General features: G+C 43.0%; 1 protein-coding gene across 1 annotated transcript in view; it reads left to right on the top strand.

Annotated features, from left to right (window-relative positions):
• LOC142817537 (glutamate receptor ionotropic, kainate 1-like) overlaps positions 1 to 24,384 on the top strand; it is a 48,271-nt gene extending 23,887 nt beyond the window's left edge. Inside the window, exons 5-8 of the mRNA XM_075894568.1 lie at positions 14,822 to 14,935; positions 16,607 to 16,813; positions 23,330 to 23,709; positions 24,165 to 24,384. Coding sequence (XP_075750683.1) covers positions 14,822 to 14,935; positions 16,607 to 16,813; positions 23,330 to 23,709; positions 24,165 to 24,384 — 921 coding nt within the window. The remainder of the gene's footprint in view (positions 1 to 14,821; positions 14,936 to 16,606; positions 16,814 to 23,329; positions 23,710 to 24,164) is intronic.
• The last annotated feature ends 1,319 nt before the right edge of the window (positions 24,385 to 25,703 follow it).

The following is a 25,703-nucleotide window of genomic DNA, read 5'->3' on the forward strand; positions in this document are numbered from 1 at the left end:
ACTGGATGGTAAGATCAAGATGTTTATTTGGGCGAACCTTTGCCGGGTAAATGGTAAGTCGGGCTGCAGTAGCACACTTGCACTAATAGCGGTGAACGCAGCGTCAGCTGCCGATCAATTGACAAGTGGCGAAGCGTGTTGGCATTTATACACTCTCCATCAAACATTCTAGCATTATTGCTAACAGCGACGTGGATTCCAGAATAATCTGAAATTCTCATGACGTGGGCGTAATTTCAACAAAATGATCTACGGCAGCCCTGAAGCTTCCCGAACACCGTAGGTGCTGTTTGCGCTGAAAATCGCGCACAGCGTAACGGGGTGATAAGAAAATTTGAACAAGGAACGTGGCCTTGCCCGCCTTTGAAAAAAACGTCGTCCCAATGCTCCAACGGAATATGGAAGTGCAATAATAATGTTAGAAAGTACAAACAATAAAGTAAGATACAGCAGCAATAACAACTACAACCACGACAACAACAAAATACCCTTATTCAGTTCGCTAACGTTCATTAAACGGCTTGAGGCGCGTGACATAGACGCCATCAGGTCGCGATCGGCGCTGTTGCGAGTTGGTAATACCGTCGGGGACAACCTCGTAGTCTAGTGGTCTAGACGATAGTCTTGTAGTCTAGACGATAGTCTTTCTTGGGGACCTTCGACGCAAAAATTTTGGTCTGTCTGTCTGTCTGTCTGTCTGTATGTTGGTCTGTCTGTCTGTACATTTGTCTGCTTGTCTACTCTCACAGGCTTCGAGTACTTGAAACGGCCGACCCCATCCGCAGCAACCACCAATGTTGCTCAACGTTAGGCGTTCATGCTTATGCAATTGTCAAATAAAAAGCAATTGTTGGGCATGTCCAGGGCACCATTACAATATGCATATATTCTGCATATGCATCTCTTACTACAAAACGCATACATAAGTAATTTTAAGGACCGTAGCACTTACCACGCTGCGATTACTATGCAACTCTTGCACGGAACGGGGAGTGTTTTCAACGCTTTGCTAAGACGAGATGGTGGTGACACCTACCCGTCGCCTCGCGTTCTACAATTTAACACCTCGGAGACGGGCGCGCACGGCCACACGCTTTGTTTTCCAAAAGAAAGTGCCAGATGGCGCTCATGTCTCACGTGTGACGTGACTCGATGCGCTCGTTCGCCTCCGCTGCATGCTCGAGGCAATCTAACGTAGCGCCTGCAGAATATCATTCACCGATTTTCTTGCGCAGAACATCAAATAAATTTTTGTTCACTCTCTACACATGCAAGACTATCGTCTTTCGATGACATTTGCAAATTACATGCAGATATGGGGCCAAATTTTTGTTCACAAATACCACCGGTGCCGCCTAAACATTCTGGATAAAGTCGTAGTAGAGCATTTCATCGAATTGTTCTATTGTGGCCTCGCGTTCTCGAGTCAAAACTCTGCACGGAGTCTGACGGAGTGGCCGGGCATTTTGTTCTATCACAAATCGATGTTGCGCGACAGGGGTCTGTCGAATTCGTGATGGCGACAAAAAGCAGTGCTTGTATTTCAGGACCAGATTTTCGAGCTGGTCTTGTTTATGCGTCGGAAGGCTCGGATTAATGTCAAAAGCTGGTTGAAGGCTTTCAGTCCTCGGAGTAGATTGGGTGGAATCGGTGAGGGCGAAAGCATTGCTGGCTTTTAGTACCTCTTCGACGTAGGCAACAATCGTGACTGTGCTGCTGAAGTTCGTGAGCATCACTCTTGCGTTCCCTCCTCGCAGCTCAGCTTTTGCTCTGGCGACGCAAATTTCGCAGTTTATCAACATCTGTTGGTCACCTCCAACGACGCCTTGCATGTCTGTTGATTGTTGAACACCATGGAAATGCTGAAGCTGGAGCGGGGATAAATGGTGACTTGGTCTTCCAGCACATTGAAGGTGTGAGCCTTCGTGACGTCGTGTGCAGCGGCAGTGCTTTTCCTGTGGATAGTGTTGCCGACTTTGTTCTCAGGTCCATGACCACACCATCGAGGCTTATTAGGTCCATTCCAAGATTGAAATCTCTACAGCAGTGGTGCAGTACGGTGGAGCTTGCGGGGTAAATGCGGCTGTTAATGGTCTCTCTAGCTGAGCAGATTCCCCCTGGTGTCACTAGGTGACCTCTGGCTATACGGATTTCGGAGCCTTCCCAAGTGGTCCGAACTTTCTTCAATTTTGCGGTAAAGTCTTACTGATGACGGAATAGTCGGCTCCGGTGTCGGTGAGAGCCGTGACGCTGTGGCAGTCGATGAAAATATCGAGGTCGCTAGTTCTTCACCTGTGGTTGCGGTTAGGTCATGGTGTTGGATCACGGCTATGACGGTTCGCACCACTGTTTTGACGTTTCGTAATGAGGACTTCTTCTGGTCCCGCAGTTTCGACGTCGGGGCTACTTTGAGGTGACGGTTGGTTCTTGTAGTTTTGTCGTGGCATTGTCGTCGGCGGCGGAAGATCTTTGGCAGTTCTTAGTGCAGCAACCATCACTCCACCGGTTGCTGTCCTAAGTTTTTGTAATGCGGGCTAGGCGACTGGCCCCGGCTTGGATCATTGTACAGACGACAGTGCGGTGACATGTAGCGGCCGGGTGAAGGTGAACGAGAATATCCTCGGGGTGTCCTCTGCGTTACGACGAGATAATCGGTGAAGTCACGTGGTCTTTCACCCCACTGCAGACGCGGTGCGTCGATGGCGAAACCACGTCGTCCCTTCTGGTAGTACCAGCAGCGGCGGTAAGTGTAGCCAGCTTCCCCCCAGTGGAAGCAGAGAGGCCGGTGGTCGGGGTTGTGCCGCACGTCGGTTTTTCGCGGAGCGTTGCACTGGCCGGCGGTTGGACTTTATAGCATCGGTGGTGGCGGTGGTGGTATCTGGTGACGAAAATGCGGAGGCGCGGCCTCTTGGCGTGGACGTGGAGCATAGTGCCGGCAGCAGCAGTGTAGCTCATGGCTTGAGGCTGCGGTTGCAATGTCTCAGCGATGCCCATGGACTGCTGAATTTCCTCTCTGACGATGTCTGCGATCGACGAAACTTGAGGCTGGCATAACGGGAACGCTCGGCGAAGTTCTTCGCACACTACAGCCCTTATAGTCTCACGGAGATCATCGGAGCATAGTGGCTATATCTCTGCATAGCCTGGAGCCGAGCGGCGTTTGAACTATCGTGTGCGCATCTGGAAGGTTTTTTTCAATAGTAGTCGCTTCTGAAAGGAATTCTTAGACGTCTTCGGCGAATTTCTCATCAATCCTGCTAAAAGTTCTTGTTTGACTCCTCGCATGAAGGGAACGAACTTTCTTCTTCTCAGCCATGTCTGGGTCACAGTGACAAAACAGGCGAGTCATTTCTTCTGCGAAAATGGCCACATTGTCATTTGGTAGCTGCACCCGAGTCTCCAGCAAGGCAGCAGCCCTCTATTTGCGAGCGACGATCGCGAACGTTTGCAAAAAGGCGCTGCAGAACACATCCCACGTTTGAAGCGCAGACTCCCAATTTTCAAACCAGGTCCTTGCAGTGTCTTCCAGTTAGAAGTACATGTGGTGAAACCTCTCTTCCGTGTACCAGTGGTTGAAGGCGGCCACGTGGTCGTATGTCTCTAGCCAGGTCTCCCGGTCTTCGAACGATGACCCACGGAAAGTTGGTGGTTCCCTGAGCTGATGCACGTCTATCGCGGGCTGTGACGCAGCGGTTTTCATTATCGCCGCAATCGACGTCATGGCCTTGGTCTTCCCCGCCTTGTCATGTAGAGGCTACTCAGGTGGTAGACCTCGCTGCCGGTGGCTTGTTCGCTCCTCCTGGTTTTCGTCGGTGTCTTCTCCATGACCTGGGCTGAATTCACGACTTGGCGGGGGCGTCGGGTACATGAACGAAGATGCACCTCCACCAGATGTCACGGAGTCGTGATGTGGCTTAAGAAAGGAGACTGGATGGTCAGATAAATCTACCTATTTGGATGAACTTGTCCCCGATAAATGGCAAGTCGGGTTACAATAGCACACTTGAACTGATAGCGGCGAACGCAGCGTCGGTCATCGATCAACTGACAAGCGGCGAAGCGTGTCGGCATATATACACTCGCCATCGATTATTCTAGCGTTATCGCTAACGGCGACGTAGATTCCACATTATTCTTGAATGCTCCTGAAGTGGGCGTAATCTCAACAAAATGATCTACTGCAGTCCTGAAGCTTCTACAACACTGTAGGCGTAGTTTGGGCTGAGTACAACGTAAAGGGGTGATAAGAGAACTGCAGGAAGGAACGTGGCAATATCATCATACTCATTATAAGCACAATAAAATTTACCTTTCTTACGTGTAAAGGCAACTGACCCACGCGGTAGCATTCTTTTGCCAAACTTAGCAGAATTTGCGCTAGCTTCTTCACGTTCAGAGGCATTTCGTGAGGCGAATGAAACTGTCCGTCCGTATACCCAGGCACCAGCCTACATTCAGTGATCTCCCCCATCCAAAGTTCCACTTTAAAAGTGTCTATTAACTGATGCAACACATAGCTAATATGACTATGATAATCATCACAATATACATAGCGTATTGGAGATAACGTAAAGTTCACATAAGGTACTGAAGCACCTACCATCTTATTGTCGAGTGGTTGTTTGGAAACACAATGCCATTCACTATATCACACTGAGGGCCTTGGCACCGAATCTATTTAAATCCAAGACTAAGCTCACCGCTTCGTGGTTATGTGGAACGTATAGGACTCAAGTTGATGTTAAATGTTGTTTGCCAGAGTGCACTCGGTACTAAATTGCATTTACACGTGATATGTGCAGCGTGAACCCCGCAGCTCTGATTATACAAGTAGTCTGTGATTAGGTAGATGCTCTCTGTGTTATTGTGTGATGTACGCTGTTTCAATCAAGCTTGTGTTAAGAAAAATGGTTTACCAATTCATAGTAATTGGTACTTTATCATGGGAGGAGATAGAGCCGTCCACGCTTAATAGTGGACTAGCCCCCGTATTGAGAAACGCTCCTCGACTCGAATTCCATCCTTCACTTGACTAAGTTGAGCATTGCGCCGCTGCTCGACCGAAATTGACGCTGCGCTTCTCGAGAATCGCTGCAGAATATTGCCGATATTCAGTGACTTGGTCTTTCAGGAGACGGCGCTCCCATCGGCTTTTTAAAGTCGAAGGGAGCTCTTGAGTGAAGAAGCGTTTGTAAATGGGGGGGGGGGGGGGGGGTTAGATACATGCATGATTGGCACAACCAAGCGTCGTGTGTTTAGAAAACATTTTTAACGATTTCGAGTGCTTGGTACTCAACTATGGGAGAGCAACAAGCCACCCCTTAAAAGCTCCTGAGAGAGACTACATTTGGTGCCTCACAAGTGTGTTTGTTGTTGGATAACCATTCTTCGAAAAAAATATGGCGCCTAAAGAGTTAGTCAAATGTGGCCCTCAAAGCTGCACCAGTTATTTACATACTTCCGTGCGTTGTTTTTAATAACTAACGCTCTCTCAATGATTCGCTTTTCAGAGATTAGCCATTTCTTATTCAGCTATCTGAACTCCTATTTTGATTATTCAGGTAACTTCAATATTGTTTTAGGACACCTTTGTTGTTTCAACACGATCGAATGACCATTATAGTTGACCGTAGCAACTTTCTGTGGCTCTGCTCAGCACGTGAATGATCGTACAACTTTAGGCATTGCGGCAGAAAGCAGATCAGAGTGATCACTTCGCAATGTTTCAGAAACAAAGAAAATTAGCCAGGCATGCCCACGCCAAGTTCAGCTTGCCTCAATTCTGTTACAGATCTTTGACCTAAACTCTCAGTTTATTTTCTGCTGAAAAATATAAAATAAAGGTAACAATGTCATCATTTCTCATAGTGCGGATTCGCCACAGCGAAAATGAATGTGGTATTATTTTTCATGTTTTAGGGCACTGTATCCGGTCTCACAGGAAGACTGCAGTTCGACACGTTTGGATTTTGGACTAACCTATCGTTTTCACTGGTTCAGCTTAAAGAAACCGGCCTCTCACAGTTGAATCGAGGACACTGTTGTGTCATCCGTCGTTCTCGAATTTACTTTATCTATAAATGGCACGTTTGCTATAAGATGTGCGATAAAAGATTGCAACAAGAGTTGATGCCGGTGGAGTTGATTCAGGAAGTAAAAAAAGCATACAAAGTTTAGCCGTAACGAAGAAGGGAAGGTGATGGCACAAAACTGAAAACCCAGGCCAGTTAAGCCTAGAATCTGGCTCTTATGGCATCCTGCATGGTGTCATAAAACAAAAAAACTAGTGCATCAAAACGCAACCAGTGCAGCGAGTGACACGAGCTGGGTGCTCTCTATCACATCAGTTCAAACTCAGTGGTGCGAACTCAGGACCAGCGTAGCTCCGACCCACTTGCTTATTTCTGTCAAAGTATGGCGCATGCGACCGAGTCCAGCCGCTCAAAGTACTAAATTCATGGCGACGGCACCCCGATCCACAATGTAGTCCAATCTTACGTACCCTCTACACACCTACCACACGACGAAAGATGGCCCACACTTTTCCTTTTAGCTGAAGCGGTGATCGTCAGCCGCCCTTCCAAGTAGCACATTAGAGACATGAATAATTACCACCCTCAGAGTTTATACAGAACTTCATAATGAAGGCGACGGCAAAGCTCACCAGGAGTGGCCATGCCATTCTTAATACAGAAAAAAAGATATGGAGACACTTGAACGTACTTTTGGGCACGCATGCTTGGACAGGGCATAATAAATTGTTGGTGCGTATCGCAATGCTGAGCTCGGATAAGTTGATTCGATTCCCAGTAATGCCGACTTCTGACTAAAAGAACGCATCGTGAGAGCTCCCATGTTGCTCTATTAATACACGCTTTAAAAGTATACAGGCGGGTAAAATGAATCCGGAGCCCCTTCTCCGGCATGTCTCATGATTATGTGGCGTATTTCGCACGAATAATAATAATAATAATAATAATAATAATAATAATAATAATAATAATAATAATAATAATAATAATAATAATAATAATATATTGATGACATTCTTATTATTATTATTATTATTATTATTATTATTAACAAAGTACTAAGTAACACTGGTATTTATAAAACAATATTATTATCAGTATGCAGCGATGGCGTAGTGGTTAGAGCATCCGCCTCGCATGCAAAAGGTCCGTGGTTTGAATCCCGGTGCCGTGCAGTTCCCAACCGGATAAAAAAGTATCCACGTGGTGATCGAACTGCATGAAGAAGCCTGGGGCGCGACCTCGCCGGAAACCAACGCCGGTAACGCACTCCCTCACCAGAGAAGGATATGCCATCGTGATGCAGTATCTGGCCACTACCTCCCACATGCATACGTTAATTAACTCACGGCTCTCTGTCCCCAGCAGCTGCAAAGCAACTGACCACGGCAGTGGTCAGATCTGCAACGCAGCAGACGGTGCTAAAAATCTCCGGATCTGGACATGCCGCCATTTTAACCTGAACTTGGCAACGTTTAACGCTAGAACCTTATCTAGTGAGGGAAGTCAAGCTGTACAATTCAAGGAGCTAGAGGGTTTAAACGGGATATAATAGGGCTCAGTGAACTTAGGAGGACAGGTGAGGCCTGTACGGTGCTACAGAATGGGCACGTCCTTTGCTATCGAGGATTGGCTGACAGAAGAGGACTGGGAGTGGCTTTCCCAATACACAGAAATATAGCTGGCAGCATAGAGGAATACTATAGCATTAATGAATGGATGGTAGGTATTGCAATTAAACTGAATAAGAGATACAAGTTGAAAGTGCTACAGGCTTACGCGCCTACACCCAGCTATGATTGCGCTTCAGTTGAAAGCTTCTATGAAGACGTTGAATCGGCAATGAGTAAGGTAAAAACACAGTATACTATACTGATGGGAGATTTTATGCAAAAGTAGGGAAGAAACAGGCTGGAGACCAGGCAGTAGGAGAATATGGCATTGGTACTAGAAAATCCAGAGGAGAGGTACTAGTAGAATTCGCAGAACGCAATAATTTACGAATTTTGAATACCTTCTACCGAAAACGATGAAACAGCAAGTGGACATGGAGAAGCCCTAATGGCGAAAATAAGAACGAAACAGATTTTATAATTAGTGCACACCCAGGCGTTGTACAGGATGTGGAAGTGGTTGGCAAGGTACGATGCAATGATTATAGAATGGTACGGTCTCTAATTCACTTAGACGTGAAGAAGGAACGACAGAAACTGATACGCAAGAAGCCAATCAATGAGCTAGCACTGGGAGGGAAAGTACAGGAATTCAGAGTCTTGCTTCAGAACAGGTACTCGGCTCTTAGGGAAGAAACCAACCTTAGCGTAGATACAATGAATAATATTCTGGTGAATATCATTACGGAGTGTGCAGTGGAAGTTGAAAGCAGGGTAGCTAGTCAAGACAATGGCAAGCTTCCCGAAGGAATGAAGAATCTCATTAAGAAGCGTCAAATGATGAAAGTCTCAAGTACAACAGACAAAATAGAACTGGCAGAGCTTTCGAAGTTGATTATAGGAGTAAGGTATTCGATGTAAGAAGGTATAACATGGAGAAAATTGAAAATGCTCTGAAAAACGAAGGAAGTGTCAAAGCAGTGAAGAGAAAACTTGGGATAGGCAAAAATCGAATGTAGGCACTAAAGGACAAAGAAGGCAAAATAACTACCAATATAGATAGGATAGTTAAAATAACGGAGGAGTTTTACAAAGATCTGCACAGTAGCCGGGATAACCACGACCTTAATACTATAAGAACCAGCAGTATCCAAGATGACACCCCACCAGTAATGATAGAAGTCAGAAAAGCTTTGGAAAGCATAGAGAGATGCAAGGCTGCTGGTGAGGACCAGGTAACATCAGATCTGCTGAAAGATGGAGGACAGATTGCGCTAGAAAGACTAGCCACACTGTTTACGAGGTTTCTCCTGAGGGGAGGAATACCAGAGTCTTGGAAAAATGCTAACATAATCTTAATAGATAAGAAAGGAGATGACAAGGACTTGAAGAATTACAGGCCGATAAGCTTGCTCTCTGTAGTATACAAGCTTTTTACAAAGGTAATTGCTAACAGAATAAAGAAAACATTAGAATTGAATCAACCAAATGAACAAGCAGGATTTCAAACAGGTTACTCAACAATCGACCACATTCATGCTATCAATCAGTTACTAGAGAAATGCTCAGAATATAGCCAACTACTAAACCTAGCCTTTATTGATTACGAGAAAGTGTTTGATTCAGTGGAAATATCAGGAATCATGCAGACAATGACGAATCAGGGTGTCGATGAAGCATATATAAACATCCCGGAAGAAATCTACAGGGGATCAACTGCTACCATAGTGCTTCATAAAGAAAGCAACAAAATACCAATCAAGAAGGGTTTAAGGGGGGGGGGGGGGACACAATCGCCCCAATGATATTTACCGCGTGCTTACAGGAGCTTTTCAGAAGCCTAGAATGGGAACAGTTACGGATAAGTGTTAATGGAGAGTACCTTAGTAATTTACGCTTCGCCGATGACATTGCATTGCTGAGTAAACCAGGGGACAAATTGCAACTCATGATTACGGAGTTAAGACAAGGAGAGCAGAAAGGTAGGTCCTAAATTTATACTGCAGAAAACAAAAGTACTCTACAACAACCTCGGAAGAGAGCAGCGCTTCGAGATAGGTAATAGTGCACTCCAAGTTGTAAAAGAACATGTCTATTTAGGGCAGGTAATAACCGCGGAGCCGAACGACGAGATTGAAGTAACTAGAACAATACAAATAGGGTGGAGCAAATTTGGCAAGCACTCTCAAATTATCACAGGTAAATTGCCATCGTCCCTCATGAGGAAGGTATATAACAGCTGTATCTTGCCGGTACTTAGCTACGGAGCAGAAACCTGGAGGCTTACTAAGAGGGCTCAGCCTAAATTGAGGATGACGCAGCGAGCAACGGAAAGAAAAATGGTAGGTGTAACCTTAAGAGACAAGAGGAGAGCAGAGTATATCAGCAAACAAAGCGGGGTTAAGTATATCATAGTTGAAATCAAGAAGAGGAAATGGACATGGACTGGGCATGTAGCGCGTAGACAGGATAACCGCTGGTCGTTAAGGGTAACTGACTGGATTCCCAGAGAAGGCAAGCGGGTTTGGAGTAGACAGAAAATTAGGTAGGCGGATGAGGTTAAATAGTTTGCGGGTATAAATTGGCAGCAGCAAGCACGGGACCAAGTTAACTGGCGGAACGTGGGAGAGGGTTTCTTCCTGCAGTGTACGTAGTCGGGCTGATGATGATGATGATGATGATGATGATGATGATGATGATGATGATGATGATGATGATGATGAGCTTTGTTGCTTGATGGCCTTGAAATAAATCATATTTTCGGAGTCAGAAATGTTACTTTTAATTCCCATTCAACGTGGCGTCTCAGCGTGGGGATGTCCATTCTTTTACCATCAATCGTAACTTCTTTCCGGACGTCGGATGCTCGAACAGTTAGCGTGATCACGTGTCATAGAATGATATGCTGTTATCAAAGTGGCTAAGCAAGCCAAAAAAATATATACAGCGAAAGGTTGACGCAGACAGCTGCGTGCAAGTCTATCAAGATTTCTCGTCTTTGCATTATTTTGCAAACTGTCGAATTCGTGTTGTTCAGCGATCACGCATTAGCATCTGAATTGTTCTAGATTGGGTACAAACAAGTTGTTTTATTAGAATCAGTGCAAATGTCGAAATCTTTTTGCACTCGGCCAACAAACCCTGCTGTTGCAGCTGTCTTCATTCCGGCCATCGGATGTCGAGAGACTAGGCACATAAATAAACCAAGTCAAAATACTATGGTAGAAGATCGTTCAATGCGGACATCTTAGTAACTTTTTATTGAGCTAGCAAAAAGCCGCATTTTTTGGAGCGGAAATTGTGAAAGAGGATTCGGAACAGCCCTAAAAGATGTCTTCTTAGAAAGTACTTCGGTACAATGACGTATTCAGCATGCCTAGATCATTGTACAATAATGTTCTGTGACAACCACTTATTCCACTGCACAGTCTCGTATGCAGGGCACCGTTTGCAGCACGATGATTCATCGACATTTTGAGAATTTTTTCCTTGCTAAAATGCTCCACACACCTGTTAGGCTGCCTCGAATTATTCTTCTTCATTACTGCCAAAATATCCTCTGCTTTCTCTTTGTAAAACGACTACAGTTACAAAAAAAAACACAAAGAAGACTGATGTTTGAGGATAGACAAATCCCTGATCATGCTGGAAACATCTCTACTGTTAGTATTCTGGACCACGGAGAGCCGTTCTTTATGCCCGAGTGAAAACGCGTATGTTATCCCGTGGCCGCTGGTCTTGTGACATTATGTATATTTAACAAAGCATGTAAGAACCGTAAGAACAAGGGCTGCTGTATTTTGTAGCTTTCGTATTGAAAGAAATCTCATAAGAAAGAGCCCATTTTATCAACTGTCAAAACACGTCTTTGCGGTGAACGTACGTGTCCGGCGTGCAAACGCCTCACGAACAATAGCTCTGTACAATGTGCACGAGAGGCCGTGTTTCAGTATTAAAAACAAAGCAAAAACTTTGTACGCAAATCTCTGCCTAAATGACACGTAGATGAATTGACAAAAAATGTAATGTAAGGAAAACAAAAGTAGAGTAGTATTGAGCATGTATTGCACTAAATTGGCTGCTAGTAGTTAAACGTTCCAGCAAAATATCTTTTAATTACTCAATATTCAACTTATCTAAACATGTGTTTTATCGAGTGCGAGGGAGAAAGAGAGTATTGAGATGTTTGTTAAGGAAATTGATTTACATGTTACTTGAAGTCGATGCAGCAGATCAGCTGAAGTTTTAAAAAAATAAGAGTCTTTATCTATTTTATTTATTCGATTAACCTCAGAGTTAACAAGTACATTTAACGAAAGTTGTTAGTGTGATAATTGGTTGACAAAAAAAACTTGGAATTTTTTTCCTAAACATATACAGCGTGACGACATATATATTCTTGATTTTGTATCTAACCAGTGTATTTCATCGAACTTCTGGCTTCATTGCTAAAATTTTACTCTCTGCAGAATGTAATGAAAACTGAAAACAACAAGCGGGAGATAACGCAATGAATATGAATAATAATATTAAATGCCCATTTACCTATTTGTTAGCCAACTGCACTGAAAAATGTCTTAGTCCTGTCTAGGTATTGTTGTGCTTAGTTGAGCCATGCAATATTTGTATTTCGTTTAAGTTTGCTGAGAATACTTGGCTGGTGGCAAGAAAAAAAGAAGAGACTTTGTAATGGCATCGTGTGGAATATACATTGAATAGCACTGGAAAAAAACTTTCCAATAGTGCGGTGTTGTAACGAAAGGCCGGATTTAGTAAAAAAAAAACGCGCCTACACACATTAAAGAACTTTGCCAGTTAGGCAAGTCAAAATATTTTGTTCCGTTTTAATAAAATGGACAATCTGGGCGTAATATAGCCGCCAACGTCGCCGTCATGTTGAGTATAAAGTGGATCAGCCGACTGCTTGTCATTGATACGCGTTGTGTTATCGTCGCTAAGATTCCGTGAAATTCAAACCTCAATACTTGCTTCAGGGCCCCGTTACCTTACATTGATTCTTGCTTTTGTTGCGACGGGTGCTGTGCTAAAAGAACGAGCCAAATGCCTTGCTTTGTTCAAGATTATAATTTATTGCTACCTCATTCCCCCATTTGCCCTGACGGTAAAGCTACGACTTCAGAATAACTGCATACAACATACTAAATATAGCAAAGTTCAATGTACTGGCACAGTTATTTCAAATGCCCTGGTTGTTGCATCGCCGAATTGCTCACAGATAAGCCAGTATGAATGCGAATATCAGCTCTAGATGTTCGGCCACTTCTTTCTTAGAATTATAGTGGAATAATGGGAACAGCGCATGCTCTTCGGCGCAGTTTAACACTGCAGCTTGAAAAAATTGTGCAAAATACAACCTCATGCAAATTGCACGCCCAAGGTAGGCTTGCCACAACCCACGCGTGTGAAATTTGAAACACCCTTTACGATATCTACCCAGCCGTGTCTTCTTCACTTCGAAAGAGTGCCTCCTGACTTATTCAGCGTCTGAACGCCTCGCTGCTACGAGCCTAAAAAGTTTTGTGGTCGGAACTCTAAGCCGAGGTGGGAAAAAAAGCTTCGTGCATTTTTGTGTCGGCATCATTTTCTATACGTCGATGGGCCGATCGCTGTACGCGTGTTTTGTTCGTGTTTTTTTTTTCAAACGTGCATAAGGTTATTTTACTTTTCTGGCTTTGTGCATTTTTTCACGGCACTATTTATAGCTTTAAGGCAAAACTGTGGCGTGAAATCCGCTTTTTGTTCTTTCGCTCTTAACGAAAAGACACGTTTCTGTTGTAAAAAGGTGTGTAGTAAAGAAGAAACACGCTTTAAATAAATAAAAGGAATACAAGGAAGCACAAAAACATCCACTCAAATTACTAGTGGCCGTATTTATTATTCTGTGTAGCTTAATCTTATTATTCCCTTTAGCGTGTGCAGAAACTAGGTTGCAGTATTACTAAGGATTTATTCAAATCTGGGGAACTTCTATCCGAATCCGGTCTGAGAGCAACGAATTTCTTGAGCTTGTTAAGTACAGCTGTGATCTATGTAGTTTCAGCCACCTAACTTAGTATTTGCGAATGACTGCTGGACTGTCTGACCTTTCCTATCGAGCAGTAGATCAGCTCCGTTTGAAGGGAGGATATTTTTATCAGCCTTCAGTGTTTTTTTGCATACCCTTTCATAGAGTGACTAAATGAAACCCCTCCTATGAGTGAAAAAAAGTAAATTTGCATTGCCTATAATAGCATTCAAGATAGAGACTACTGAAAATATCATTCTTAGACATGCACTCAAGCAGTTGCGCAAGATCCAGGTGCAGAAGTTTTATACCTTGTTTTGTTTTAACTTGAGTTTATTACCTATTGATTTATATTCTCACTGCAAGATTGTGGCACCGAAGGTAAGGCATACTACCTCGTAAAAACGTTGAATTTTAAAACAGTGCAGACGAAACGCCACAATATTGCAAAAAGAAATAACGTACCATGATACTTATGCAGGTAATTTTCCGTACATAAGAAGGAGTCATGGTGCCCAATTTGGGATCGTAATAAGCGTTGCATGTGTTAAAATTTGAGCATTCACAAAAAGGCTGGTTAAATTTACAGCATTTGATGAATAACCTAACTTAATATTGAATATTTGTACAAGTTTTCGACTTGCTTGAGAATAGGCCAACACTGGCGCACTTGCGAGCCGTGACGTAACAAGGAGCTTGTCGTACGAGCGGCTGCATTCTAGTTAACGTTGTTTTCTGTCATCAGCTGGGCGTGAAATCGAGATGTCCCAGCTTTTTTTTTTAGACTTCAGAGTTTCACTAATTGGAGTGGCTGAAACTGTGGTGCAAGACGATGGCACTGTTCCTTGCTCCATGTCACGTCACAGGTGCCATGGCGAAATGCTGGCTGCTGGCGGAGGGCGGAATTGAATGTAGCCAGTGATTTCCAGGGATTTTTTTTTCTCTGTGAAGCTCTTTGAAGGCTCAATATTCGTATCTCTAAAGGCATAAAAGACCCAGTACTTCCAGCTTTCCCTGTAAAGCACATATAGACAAAATAGCCACTCTACTTCTGGCTTTCGCTCAAAAGCACGTAGTTTCGAATGACCATGTCTTGGCTTTTTTAAACAGAATCTCTATTTTTCTCGCTTTCCTGTTGTTGTTTTTTTCAGGTTGGTGCCTGGGGTGAACGCAGCGGCGTTCATTACAGCAAGAATCACAGAGAGGTTTACGAGGAGGTAGCTCACACACTGCGCAATAAAACACTGCGCGTTGTTACTATCATGGTGCGTACTCAGTTTTTTTGTAGTTACTTTTTGTCTAGTATAAATGTGGTCGATTGAAGATGTATTGTATGTATGTGCAAATACAGTTTTACTATATGTTTAGCTAATTGAACTGTAGAGATATGTCTTGAATGGTTAAATCAAACTGGGCAGAGTGGAAATTTAAGCGACTTATTTTAGTGGCCGTCAAACCATTTTATCTTTGCAAATGTCCAATGCGGAGCAATGATCGTACGCGTAGTTTTTCAGAATGTAGGGCTACGTTTTTTTTATGGCAGACATGAACAAGCTCTAGTGATGTGAACGGAGCCTTCTTAGGTGTATTGTAAACATCATTCATGAGAGACACTGATTTAAGGCCCATACAGTCGTAAGGGAAACCAGTGTGCGTGTATTGAAGGAGGTCTTGATAAGCAAATACGCACGTCGTGCATTTTTTTGTAACGGGCACCTCATATCAAGCAGGAACATTTCTTTCAGGTGCATATATCTTATCAAAATGTTCAACTGTAACAAACCGGTATAGTTTTGTATTCAAGCTTTAAATACCATGCTGAAAAAAATAGTGACCCGTCGTTTTGTCCCAGCCGGTCAAATTCACAATTCAGCGATTGAACGTTTTGTGCCTTTCAGGGTGATGGTTCCTTCTACTGCTAGCATACTTAAACACTTTGGTAGGGCCAAAAATTGATGAAGAATTTCTAATATACACCGCTGTCTCCTCAAGACGTAGTTACAGTCATACTCATAAGGCACAAGTCCAGAACTAAAATCTTTTCGACTTCCGGTGCTGCATAGTATATCACCTGATAGCTTCTTTAGCAAACATCGTTTATTTAAGTTTTCCGAGTCCTGTGCAACAGTCAACATCCGACCTGTGTGTCTTAATTTTCAAGGAGGAAAACCTTGAGTGATCTTGACAGTTTATTTCAATGTTTCAGTCTTCCGAAAAAGGGCCGTCACCTGTGGGGTGCAGGCGCATCGTTATTAGTGGAAGATACTTTTCTGCAAGGCAAAATTATGGCCTCCTTCTACATGTGAGATAATAGTATTTTCCCAGCTAGAAAAGGTCAATGAAGGAAAGTATCCGCTTCATAAAACAAAGGCATGAAGCATTACGTTCCTTGAGATCAGATATATCTGATTAAGACAAGAACAACGTGTGCCTTTGCTGTGTGATATTATGTCCTGAATTTCCTAACGTGATCGGGTATAGAATAGCGCATTACAAAAAACTCAATTAAGCTTGTAAATATAAATTGGTACACGAATGCCCGTAGCAAACGCTACCATGCTAAATATCAACTGCCCTGGCAAACTGCTAAAGCCTCCTAAACGGCATCGTTGCAAGAAAGTGTGGCATGTGTCTGATTACGCAATTAGCACACAATTAGTGCACAATAAGGAGATGTTGGAGGAATAGGTTATTCCTTAAAGTAAAACATAAAAAAAACATAAAACATTCTGTTACGTGAAGAAACATTTTTTCGTCATCCTCGAGTTAGGTGCCTGACATCGAACAAATCAGAAGTTGTAAAGGAACGAAAGCGTTACTTTCTAGCCGGTTTAGATTTTGGCTCAGTTTCTTGGCTATGGATTCGTATAAGCCTTTTAACGCATACGATACTTCGTTCCTTACGTCGTGTTCCGACTTTGCTCTTTGTTGCGCAGAGTGAACCATACGTTTTGTTGCGCAAGGACTTGAAGACGTCATCAGCCGGTGAAGACAGGTTGGACGGATATTGCGTGGATATTCTGCGACAGATGGCGCTCCTGCTTGGATTTCGCTTTGAACTGCGCCTTGTGCGTGACGGTACCTATGGTGTAGTAAACTCACGTGGAAAGTGGAGTGGTATCATCAGAGAAGTCATGGACAGGGTGAGTACCAACAGTGCAAATAACGAGTATCGGACGATGTCCCAGTGGCCGAATGACGTGCCCGCCTGGGTCCAATGCAATGCAGCTCTTCATCAGGCCTACCAAGTAGTGTGAGCTACATCCAAATATTTCAGAAGTCCTCACCCTATACGAGAAATGGCGGGGTGCCTACTGCGTTTCTTTCTTCCTTTCTTTCTTTCTTTTCCTTTCTTTATTTCCTTCTTTCTTCCTTTTTTAAACACAGTGTCCAGTTTTATTATCCCTAGTTTCTGTCCCCGGAACGCTGTTTTCGAGCGGAGTCCTTATTTCATGTTCTTTTCAACGTTCGTCAGCCTGTACAACATCTCAAATACAGGACTTTCACACGCTCGTAGGAATGAGGGTTGGGATTTCCGTTTCACTGAAGTCGGAATTTTCATAAATACGCTATTCTTGATATCGACTTTATTCGTTGTCGAGCAAATCTGTTTATCGCCCTTGAAAAATTTCACTGCCAAATATTTCAACCGTGCGGTCATAGCAAGTGTACGGTTCTCCCAGTTGTTTTCAGCATCGTTTGTTGAACCCATTGACGTACTTTAGTTAAGTCCATATCGGACAAGCATCGGGCAACCATATTCTCGGGGCCTCGGAAGTTTGCCACGATGATGAAGTGCTCATCGTTACAGACGACATATGACATTTGAAGTTCTAAAGGCGTACTGACGCTAACATATTTAGATCTTGTCTTTTCTGATTGCATGGGTAACTGGAATCAACTAATATTAAGTACTGAAACCCTAGTGTGCTGGACTGCACAATGGCCAATTGTTCGAAGACGGCTTTAGAGCGCCATGTCCCACTTTCGTCTCGTGAGAAGACCGAGTCAAGTGGGTCCCACCATAGTTTTCAGTTTAACATAGCTTGTTGCGTGAGCGTCCGTAAACACATGCGCATGAGCACCACTTTGGTAACATTTCAACAAATGCTTCCTGTGTACCGTTAAGGCCTGACCACACGCATCTGTAGGAGCGGGTCAGCGCAAGGCTGTTTGACGCAGCGCCGCACAGTTTCCTCATGAAGAGGGAGGCTGCGTGGGTACGAAAAGCTGCGCACCCTCTCTCATAAACACACACAAAGGAACGCGCGGACGTGCTGCAATGGGTGCGTTTGGTCAAGCCTCCATTGCGCCGGTGCGTGGCTTTTGGACGCGGCGCCGCGCCTTTTTCCAATGAAGAGAGAGGGCGTACAGCTCGGCTTAGCTACGCACCCTCTCTTCCCGTAGGCATAGGATGTGGCACTGCTCGGGCAAGGACGTCAGAAGCTTTGCTATTTTAAGTGTAAAAGTCTGCAATGAAGAAGCGCTAGTATAGATCGTGGCAGCCAACACAAACACAGGACGCAGGACGCGGTTGGCTGTTTACACGAAAACCTGAGGAGTGTTTATATATGTATGTAAAAAATTGTGCGCCGTCGAAGAATGCCATGAAAGCGACTGACAAGAAGGAAAACCTATAGAGTGCATACGCCATTTTTCATTACACAGAGTCCTTGACTCCTTCATTATTGCGCACCCGTGCTTAAATGTGAAGGCCTCATGCCATGTACTGCATAGGCCTCTAACGGAACGTAGGAAGCGCTGCAAGACGGGGATTACAAGGACATCAAAGCAGCGTCACTCGCTCTCGCGTATAGATTTTGCGTCCTTCATGAACCCTTCTTTACACACCTTGCAGTCCGTCTTCGCTGGGAGCACTGACGAGAACGTTTTCCAGTAAGCCTCCTCATACGCTTCTGTTTTCCGTTGTGAGCACTTTCATTTTGTTTCACTGAAGCACTATTCAGCAGCGCGCGTCAATGTACATATATCTGCTGTTGTGAATCGCAATGGACTCTCTCAGTGTGTTAGAGATGACTGCTTTCGGTTTGCGTTCAGCTTGAAATAGGGACATATTTCTAGAGAAAGTAGTCTGCAATACTGACTAAGGGGTCTAAGCTTTTCTATAGGTTGCATATAGCATAGTTTTATCTTAAACAACGAAGCCGAAAAAGAAAAACCAGCGCGTAACACAGGACAGTTACAGAGATGTCTCTGTCACTGTCCTGTGTCACGCGCTGCTTTTTAGACTTCGTTGATCATATACCAACTAGGTAAAATAAGGACTATAGTACAGTTTATCTTGAACGGTAAACTTTTCATTTGTTTATGCCATCGAGTTGACTGCAGTGTGAGGAAGGCCTTCAGCAGCTACTTCCGCCACATGGCAGGGAAATTTCACCAGTAGCATCGTAAGTGTTTATAGCTCCACAGTGTAGTTATTTGTGAGCCCACAATGAATCCTGTGCTCACCATGCTACGCAAAAACCTGTATTTGAATAATAATATTGTCAATCGTTAGCGAAAAATACAGCAAACTTGCGAAAAGTGTACTTATCACTCGCTCTGACAAGTTGCGATTCTGAGACAGCAGCCTAGTCTATGTGAACCCGGCCTGTTGCTCCTAGATGAGATGGTATAACGAGTTCCTAGCCTCACCGAGTTTCGGACCCATGGTTTTGTTTTATGGGCGAAGCTCCCTAAAACGGCACCTGTTCGTCCCTCGTAGTAGTAGTAGTAGTAGTAGTAGTCGTAGTGTGTAACCAGTCTTAGATTTTGACCTCAAAGGTGGTGCCGGTGGGAGATTTCTTCTGTGCGTTATTGAACAATAAAAAAATTGCAGCGTGTGCGTTAACTAAAAACCGCATTCTCCTGTCTCTCATCACCCCTTAGCAGCCATTGGCATATACATTGAGCACTATCTGACAAAAAAGGGTTGCTACGTTACACTCGCTCGGTGTAACCTCCTTAGTTTTAGAAAGGTTTAGCGAGCGTTGGCCCGCAGTTCCATGAATACAGTGAACTAGTATATACCATGAACTCAATGTGGTTAAAGGTGGCAAGTAGACGCGAAGCGCAAGCCGAAAGAAAGTGTGCGTGTGCCACCTCCCGGATAGTCCATTTATTTACTAGAACGTTTGCACCTAATTTTCTTTTTTTTTTGGTCAGGATAACCTTTATATGTGTAACATGCATTGTTCCAATTCTATGGTGCAATACTTATTCACACACGTTTTTTTCAAGTTTCGTACACGCTCGTCTAACTGAAAACCGGCTCACGGAAACTTTAGAGATCCCGACATTCGCATGATGAAGCAACATGGTCAAGCAACCCGATGATGAAGCAACATTTTTTTTATGACGATTCTCGCCATGCAGGACGATGTTCTGGTTATTACGGCGGAACAACATGAACAATAAGTAGTAAACTACATCGAATAAAAGTATCAGGAGAAACAGTGCTCTTTGAAAGACTTACATATATAACAGACCACTCTGTCTTGTCCGGAACTTCGGCAAAATATTGCCACCGGATAGTGCGATAGATTTTATGTATACAACAGGAAAAATGATCTCCGTAAAGAGTCGTGCAGTCAAAAAATGACGTTAGAAATATATATATATATATATATATATATATATATATATATATATATATATATATATATATATATATATATATATATATATATATATATATATATATATATATATATATATATATATATATATATATATATATATGTGTGTGTATATATATTTTTATATATAATATATATTTAGTGGGAGTAATAATTCAATGGGCCAGTTAGTCTTCGTGAAGGTATGGGATATGGCACAACGGGAGCGTTGTCAACAAGGATAAATATATTTATTTCCCCGACAGTTTCAGGAGGGGTCCTCCCTTCATCAGGGGATGAGTTGTGCCATATCCCATATATATATATATATACATATATATATATATATATATATATATATATATATATATATATATATATATATATATATATATATATATATATATATATATATATATATATATACATTATTAGCTTCATAGAATATCTAGAGGGGAGTCTGATGCTTGTTTTCCGAGTGTAAAAGAAAGTGATATGAACTTATATTTAATTCAACTTGCTTCATATATTTATACGCTAAATTTATTTCAAAACGTTTTCGGGAACAGGCGCCAAGAAAAGATACCTAGGCAAATTCAAGCATTAGGGTATGCATCGCTCTGTCATTGCGTTCCAGATTTGGCATCAAGGTCTAATGAATTATTTTTTATAACACTTGAAGACAAACATGCTTGTCTTTCTCTAGAAAGTATGTATTATCTATTATCGGAAATAACAGTACAGTATCAAGTGAGAAACGCTTATTATTTAGTAATCTGCGACGCTAGGCGCGTCTCTCCCAGTGGTCTGCCTCCAACGCACCTCTGGTTTTGTTGTGAAGTCGAGTCAGCGGAGCGTGACGGTGCGTCTAGTTATCTTATCCATCATTTTTTAGTCCACTTAAGACACGTTTAGGCAAGACGCGCTCGTGAAAAACGTGAACTTGAGGCAATATCTCGCACTGGCATGACACGCTAAATCTATGCGCAGCGGTGAGTGGATGACGCTTTGTTTAAACTTACAAATACGACTCGTAAAGCTCCGACTTCGCAGAAAATTAGGAAATCTAGTTGTAATCAGCCTCTTCCAACAACAAAGGCTCTGCTTCAGTCTTTTTCACCACACCCCACTGCCGTCGCAGCGCGAAGATCGAAACTGAAACTGTAGAGAAAGGTCTGTAGACAGTTCGCTAGCTAACCCTATTCAATCCGAAGCCTGTACTTCCCATAATTCCCATAGAGGTAAATGATAGCAGCGCCAGATTCCTCTCTAGTTAATATTGTATAGAACTCTATGTGTGGTGTAGATGGCATGCGTAGCCTTTTCGAGATATTTGGCCGCGTGGTAGCTTCAGGAGCAGTAGTTAAAAGTCTGCTGAGCTGTCGATTTCCGCTCTTATATCGCACTATCTCCGTCACAATGAAACATCGTTGTGCAAAGAGTGATCCTTGAGACATCGTTATAGACAAATGATTTGTCTACGCCAGTAACGTAACTGCCATCGAAAGTTTTTATCAAGCTGCGAAAAAAGGCATGTTCGGCTCTCACGAAGACAAGGCCTTTTCGCAACATGTTAACCTCAGAGAAATTTTCCATTGAGCATTCTTTTTTGTTGTGCATAAATAGTTACTTATTCATGTTATCTAATTTATTTAAATAATTTCATAATTTATTGAAGTTACAGCATAGACACCATAAGCTCTGTATTCCATAATGTTGTGTTCTCATTGCCATCATCAATCACTATCTGAAAACTTTACGGCTCTTTTGACATACAACTGGACTCTCACCTTAAGCACGTCTATATTATAGTCTTAAAACCATTGAATTTTACAAACAATTCAAACAAGCTGGCACATTAGTGAGCAGCAACTCTACTATCGTACCACATTTTCTAATTGATGTTCTTTGACGCAGAGGAAGATTTTTTTCCGGTTAGGCTTGCACTGCCGTACTACACTTGTACACAAGTTACACAACCACTATTTATTGAAAATATTATTATTCTGTCAACAATTTCTCAGTACATGCTCTTCTGGAAGTCGCTTTACAATTGTTTGCTCATCTTTCAGTGTCAGTGGCCAGTATACATAACCCTTAATAATACTCTAATGAACGCTCTTTGGCTTCAGTTGCCCTTGAGCCATTAAAATTTACCGTCATAAATATGTTGTTGTCGATCTTTTAGGTCACCAATAAAAGGTTGCAGTACAGTCCAACCCACTTATACGAAACGTCACATGCCACAAAAATTACATCGTTATAACCGATCATCGGTATAACCATGTTGCATGAAGAAAGCAACATAAGAGCAATTAAGACTGGTGTCAGAAAACTATGAGACAAAATTTGGCAACAGACACTAGCGAGAATGATGACAAAGCTGCTAATTTTTCGGGCATGCTAGAAAATTCGGACTATTTCACGGGTCTACGACAAGCCACATATAGCCAATGTATGACGACGTCTGAATTTTGGGTTGCTGTAAATCATCCGAGTCTCAACTTATAACTTAAGTGGCATGTCAGAAGATGCATTCACCGCAACCATCTGAGTCGCAGCTGATTTCAAAAATACACTTTGCCGTGCAGCCAAAACGTCATGCAGTGAAGGTCAATGCAAATATGAAGGGGCATTTAGGTATGTGAGGTTGTGGAAGGGCGTTCAGCAGCTTGAATTTATCGACCTAATTTTTTTGCGATGATTAAAAGTTTTAACACCTTTCTGCGAAAACGACCAACAAAGAAAGTTTATTGTTATAAGTTATACTATGGCATGCGAGCTTTGATCTGAGCGGGTTATCTCACCATCAATTAACGTACACCAATTGATGGCGCAATAGCTTCTCATTCCTGAAACCGGTATTTTTATAAGTGTGTTCGAGTATATTTGAATTAGAAAAAAAGAAAAGCTTTGCGTGTGGGTGAGCGTAGGTTTTTCGTGCAGTAAAACGGTGCTAGTGATAGAGGTGCCCGGATTTTTTTTTTATTCCATCGGTCCCACTTAGCGAAGCCTAATGGAGAATGGGTGCGCACGCAGGAAGCCGACTTGGCCATCGGGGACCTCACCATCACGGTGTCTCGCTCACGCGCGGTGGACTTCACGCTGCCCTTCATGCATACTGGCATCGGCATTCTGTACCGACGACCCGTACAGGAGTCACGTCTCTTCTACTTTCTGCTGCCCTTGTCTCTCGACGTCTGGCTCTGCCTACTGGCAGCGTACCTGGGTTCTGCGCTGATGCTCCACCTGGCGTCGCTCATGGCCCCCGCCGAATGGCACGTTCCGAGACACGGTCCGAAGTGCGACTGCGATTGGTCATCGGGTGCGGACAGTCCTAGAAATGCACTCGGGCTTGGAGAGAGCCTGTGGTACGCAACGGCGGCGCTCCTTTTCCAAGGCTGTGAAACCAGCCCCAGGTAAGTTTCGAGATGGTAAAATTGTTGTTAACGTACAATATGCGTAGCATGATTGTATCAAACATCGAGTGAAAAACAAAAAAAAAGAAGATTTACCTAGATCATGCCATGGTTATGCACAAAGTGAATGTGTGCGCAAGGTATACGTTGTGCTAAAGCTTGTGAGGGTCACAATAGCATGCTGAGTATCAAAAATAGACGAGACCAGTATTTTAAATTGATTTTAGTTATTGAAGACGATAGAAAGTCTATAACCGCAATTGTTAGAGCAAGGAACTGATGAACCTTATTGGATTTCAATGTTGAGTATTTTCGTGCCACTATTGTTAACCACATCGAATTGTTGCGCATAAGGATAACACACGTTTTCCAAATTCTTTCAAATCGTAGTAAAGTTTATGAGATAACGGAACGCCATGCCTGCCGTCTTTTTATATTGCTAACGTCGCTTGCAGGGCTGCGTCCACAAGACTCATTGCCATCAGCTGGTGGGTGTTCTCGCTCATCATGGTTTTCTTCTACATGGCCAACATGGCCGCTTTCTTGGTCAACGAGAAGCTTCAGTTTCCCATAGAAAATGTTCATGACCTGGCTGCGCAGTCCAAGAATAAGTACAGCTGCACGTCGTCGGGCTCAACAGAGACGTTTTTCAAGGTCAGTTCAAATATTCCATGATGATTCAATGAAGTTACATGATGCTTATAATTTTGCCGTGCTGACTAGGTTTTACACAACGCAATTTTCACACCTATTCACCATACGTCAGCAGGGTGACTGGTTAAATATTTTGGATATCTTTCTTTATAGCTACACATAAAATGAAAATGAATGAACTGCTGTATTGACTATCGAATACAGTCATTGCACAAAGCGTAATTGCTTCATAGCAAATTTGCAAATGATTTGGGCACAAGCACTTTAAGAATGTTGTGGTCCCCACATCTCAACAATTACAAAACTTGTGTATTTTACTCATGCGCATATATTAGAAATCTCATAGATGCAAATAAATGTTCCGCAAAAACAGTATATTTCAACGTATTGTAACAGAAAGAGATGACGGCCTAGCGAAGGCTTCATTGAAGGCTTGGTGTTTTGAAAATTACGGGAAAAAACAGGTCGGAAGCATCTATGGTTGTTATGTACGTATGTGTGAAAGAATAACTAATGACGCATAAAAAAACTGTACCGCTTATAACTGCCGATGACCTATGTTATGCGGCCAGTGTTATTTACCCTACGTTATTCGACCATTAGTCAAGATAATACTTATAGTGGCTTCCTACTAGATATCAGGCATTGTTCAGTCGTTGCTAGTTGTAATTTATACGGGATCGCACCAGCAGCACACATGTGGTTATACGAGCCGTCATCGCTTTCTTAGAAGCCACTGGACTGAATTCACGTCTGTAGAGTTACCCAGCCTAATAAGAACATATCATCTCTCTACCTTACCATCGTCATTCATCACTCTTTCACTCCCCAGTCACCCTTCCCCAGTGTAGAATAGCAGGCCAGAGCAAACTATTGCTCAGGCCGACCTCTCTACCTTTCTGTGAATAAATTCTCTCTATATATATACGGGATCAACCCACAATAGGGCGAATATAACCCATGCCTTATACTAGCTTTAGTCGATAATAACGAAACCTAAAGTACTTCACCATTCAACCAGACGACATTAGCCAGCATGAGCAGTGCGCTGCCAGCATGTGCGTAAAACCGGTAGCACTTCCGTGGTATGAGAGAACTTAGGAAGGTCCAGTCACTAGCACTCGCCGATTACATTTGCTGGAGCGAACAGTGTATGCAGAGGAGGGCACGAGCTACGCTATGAAAACTGTGGCTCTTGTTAGAACATAATAAGCTATTTGTATTAAAGCACTTCGTACAGCGTACGATGAATAGCAATTTAGGAGCCACTGTGCAAGACACCGTGTCGTTTCTTTCACGGCCAACCACAGGAATTGAAACTGGAGCCGTACGAACGGATG

This window comes from Rhipicephalus microplus, chromosome 5 (assembly GCF_043290135.1).
Source record: "Rhipicephalus microplus isolate Deutch F79 chromosome 5, USDA_Rmic, whole genome shotgun sequence".
Classification (NCBI taxonomy): domain Eukaryota; kingdom Metazoa; phylum Arthropoda; class Arachnida; order Ixodida; family Ixodidae; genus Rhipicephalus; species Rhipicephalus microplus.